The sequence below is a fragment of the Wyeomyia smithii genome, chromosome 3, assembly GCF_029784165.1.
Source record: "Wyeomyia smithii strain HCP4-BCI-WySm-NY-G18 chromosome 3, ASM2978416v1, whole genome shotgun sequence".
NCBI lineage: Eukaryota > Metazoa > Arthropoda > Insecta > Diptera > Culicidae > Wyeomyia > Wyeomyia smithii.
In genome coordinates this window covers 263,080,861-263,083,187 of record NC_073696.1, presented here as the reverse complement: position 1 = coordinate 263,083,187, position 2,327 = coordinate 263,080,861, and the positions used below count along the sequence as shown (strand labels likewise).

General features: G+C 36.5%; 1 protein-coding gene across 2 annotated transcripts; it reads right to left on the bottom strand.

Annotated features, from left to right (window-relative positions):
- Positions 1–322: 322 nt before the first annotated feature.
- LOC129730872 (uncharacterized) lies at positions 323–1,393 on the bottom strand. Of its 2 annotated transcripts, none has more exons than XM_055690461.1 (3): positions 1,268–1,393; positions 735–1,203; positions 323–671 (listed from the first exon to the last, which is right to left on the bottom strand). In XM_055690461.1, exons 1-3 carry the CDS (start codon positions 1,272–1,274, stop codon positions 515–517), a joined length of 633 nt encoding a protein of 210 aa, XP_055546436.1. In that variant the 5' UTR covers positions 1,275–1,393; the 3' UTR covers positions 323–514. The 2 variants fall into 2 exon arrangements, with proteins under 2 accessions (XP_055546436.1, XP_055546437.1); XM_055690462.1 differs by having other exon boundaries at positions 735–1,198; positions 1,268–1,380.
- Between the last annotated feature and the right edge of the window lie 934 nt (positions 1,394–2,327).

The window sequence follows — 2,327 nt, the reverse complement described above, 5'->3', positions numbered from 1 at the left end:
AATATAGCCTGTATTACACTCTTTGACCGAGCGTCAAATATTTGTCACTTTTTGACAGATAAAACTTTGGTCAAATATAATTGTTTGTCACTCTTCAATTTTAACATGGGGCAAACACGGGCAAACAACAACCATGATGTCAAATAAATTTGACCAATATGTCAGAAGGTCAAATATTTGACCATTAGACAAAGAGTGTACTACAGGCTTATTTTTAATATTTGTTCTTTTAGATTGAACCGTTGGAATGTGAGTTTCAGGCTAGGTACAAAAAATCTACGTTGATTTCTTTGTTTCTATAAATTTATATTGCATTCTGCAATTTACTTTTTAATTAAGTTATATCACAAATAGTCAATTGTGATAGATAGTTTATTATCAGTTATCTAATAACTGTCACTAGCTGAATAGATACTATTCATAGCAAAAAAGAGCAGATACTTAGAACTCGATAATTGATCTATCTTCGAGAAACAAAGGTTACTATACAGCTTAAGTGTACTGGAATTCGTTGTCATTGGACAGGCTTTCTACACATAGGACAGCTATTATTTTGATCCACCCATTGGCGGATACAGTCACTGTGGAACTTGTGTTTACATCTCAACTGGCGGCTGTTGGAATCCAACAGTAGCTCCCAACATATGGGACAGTCCAAGTCCTCCTTTACTCTGAAATGAAGAATGGGCTTTTGACTTTGATTTACTCCAAACTATAAACTGTAATTTTCATACCGTTGATTAAAACTTTTTCCAGGTGGCGATGGTTGAGTTGTCCGACTAGCAGCGGCATCATAATACGTAGGTGGAAGTGTTGAGGCAATAAATTTTAGCTCATCCGCAGCTTGGGAGTATTGCTCATAGCTGGTGCAATGTTCCGTCACAATATGTTTCGAGAGGTGCATATTTTCTATCAGACTGTGATTAGTGTCGAAGCAAACACAAATTGGACAACGCACTTCAAAAGTAACGTCCAAATGCTGTAGAGTCAAGTGATCGTATAAACCCGAAACGCTTAGCTTAGGTAGATCACAGTAGGGACAATTGAAGATCTTGATTTCCGAATAACCAGAATCGTCCGCGGTGGACTCGATACTGGCCATGAGAAGTCCGTCCGAGACCAGCTGCTGCTTTGGGTGTCCGGCATGGCGGCACAGTTGACAGAATCCGTCAGTATCCGAGCAGAGTAAACACCGAAACTGTTCTGAGTAGGTAAGTTTAAATTAGGCAAATTTAATTAATTAAGTATTGAATATCAAAGTTCTTACCGTTCATTGTGACGAAATAACTACGCGAAAATGTATTAACGCAAATGCAGTTCCTCCTTTATCAGCAAACAGACCTATTATTGTTTGTTGCTTCATGTGCAGCTGGTTGTTGATAGCGTACTAACTATACTTACTACTGCACTGATCGCTCAAAGTGAGAGCGAAAGAGACAAATGGGAAGTATTGTTAAGAAAAAAAAAAAAAGGAACAGAACCAGAAACAAGTGGGAGAGCAACAATAGTCAATCATTGACCAATAGGACAACTGGTCTGTCAAATTGTTTTTTTTTTACATTACCGAAATTTAACCTTGAAACTATCGGTGTGTGATGGGTATGATGGCTACAACTGGCTAACGGTATGCGTTCTTATCAGACTTTGATAAACGAAGAAAGAAAAAATGATTTTCATGGTTGATAATGAACCATTTCCAGGGATTGATAAAAACGATTACCTACATGTATAAATATAATTTTCGTATTGACATAATTTATGTCACTTGCTTTTCCCAATCTCTCAGCTACATCACTGCTGATGAACCGAATGCTGATAACAAAACCGCACGAATTTCAGCAGATTTGCAGTTCGACACAAGTTTACGCTTTCTTCGCTGGTGGCTTATGCGTTAAATATGCTGATGAAATCTCAGTGCAAATTCTGACACATTCTCATCATGGTTTGCATCCAAGCAGTAGAACTAGTTGAACGAATGGTTTGAGTTCAACATGTGAAACGGTTCAAGTGCCATTGAGTAACTCGTGAAACGAAAAATCGCTAAATGAATTCAATGTATAAAATCCTGTTCCACCAAAAATCCAATTAATTAACGTTTCTTGGTTTGATCGTGCTAAGAGAGCGAAATTATATATTTCAGCTTAGCGTTACATCTCCAAAATGATCAATCTTAACGATTTTATAAAAAATGGTCTATCAGAACAGTGTGAAAAAGTGATTAAATTTGATTTTATAAAACGATTTTTCCCTTAAACAATCTGATGTACCTATAGTGTATTATTGGAAAAAAATCTCAATTCATTTACGTTTAGCACTTAAACCTTAAT

What these genes read in the sequence shown, in the direction of transcription:
- LOC129730872 (XM_055690461.1), bottom strand. An exon ending in GGAAAAAGTTTTAATCAACG is followed by an intron (nt 672 to 734) that starts GTATGAAAATTA and finishes TCTTCATTTCAG; the next exon opens with AGTAAAGGAGGACTTGGACT.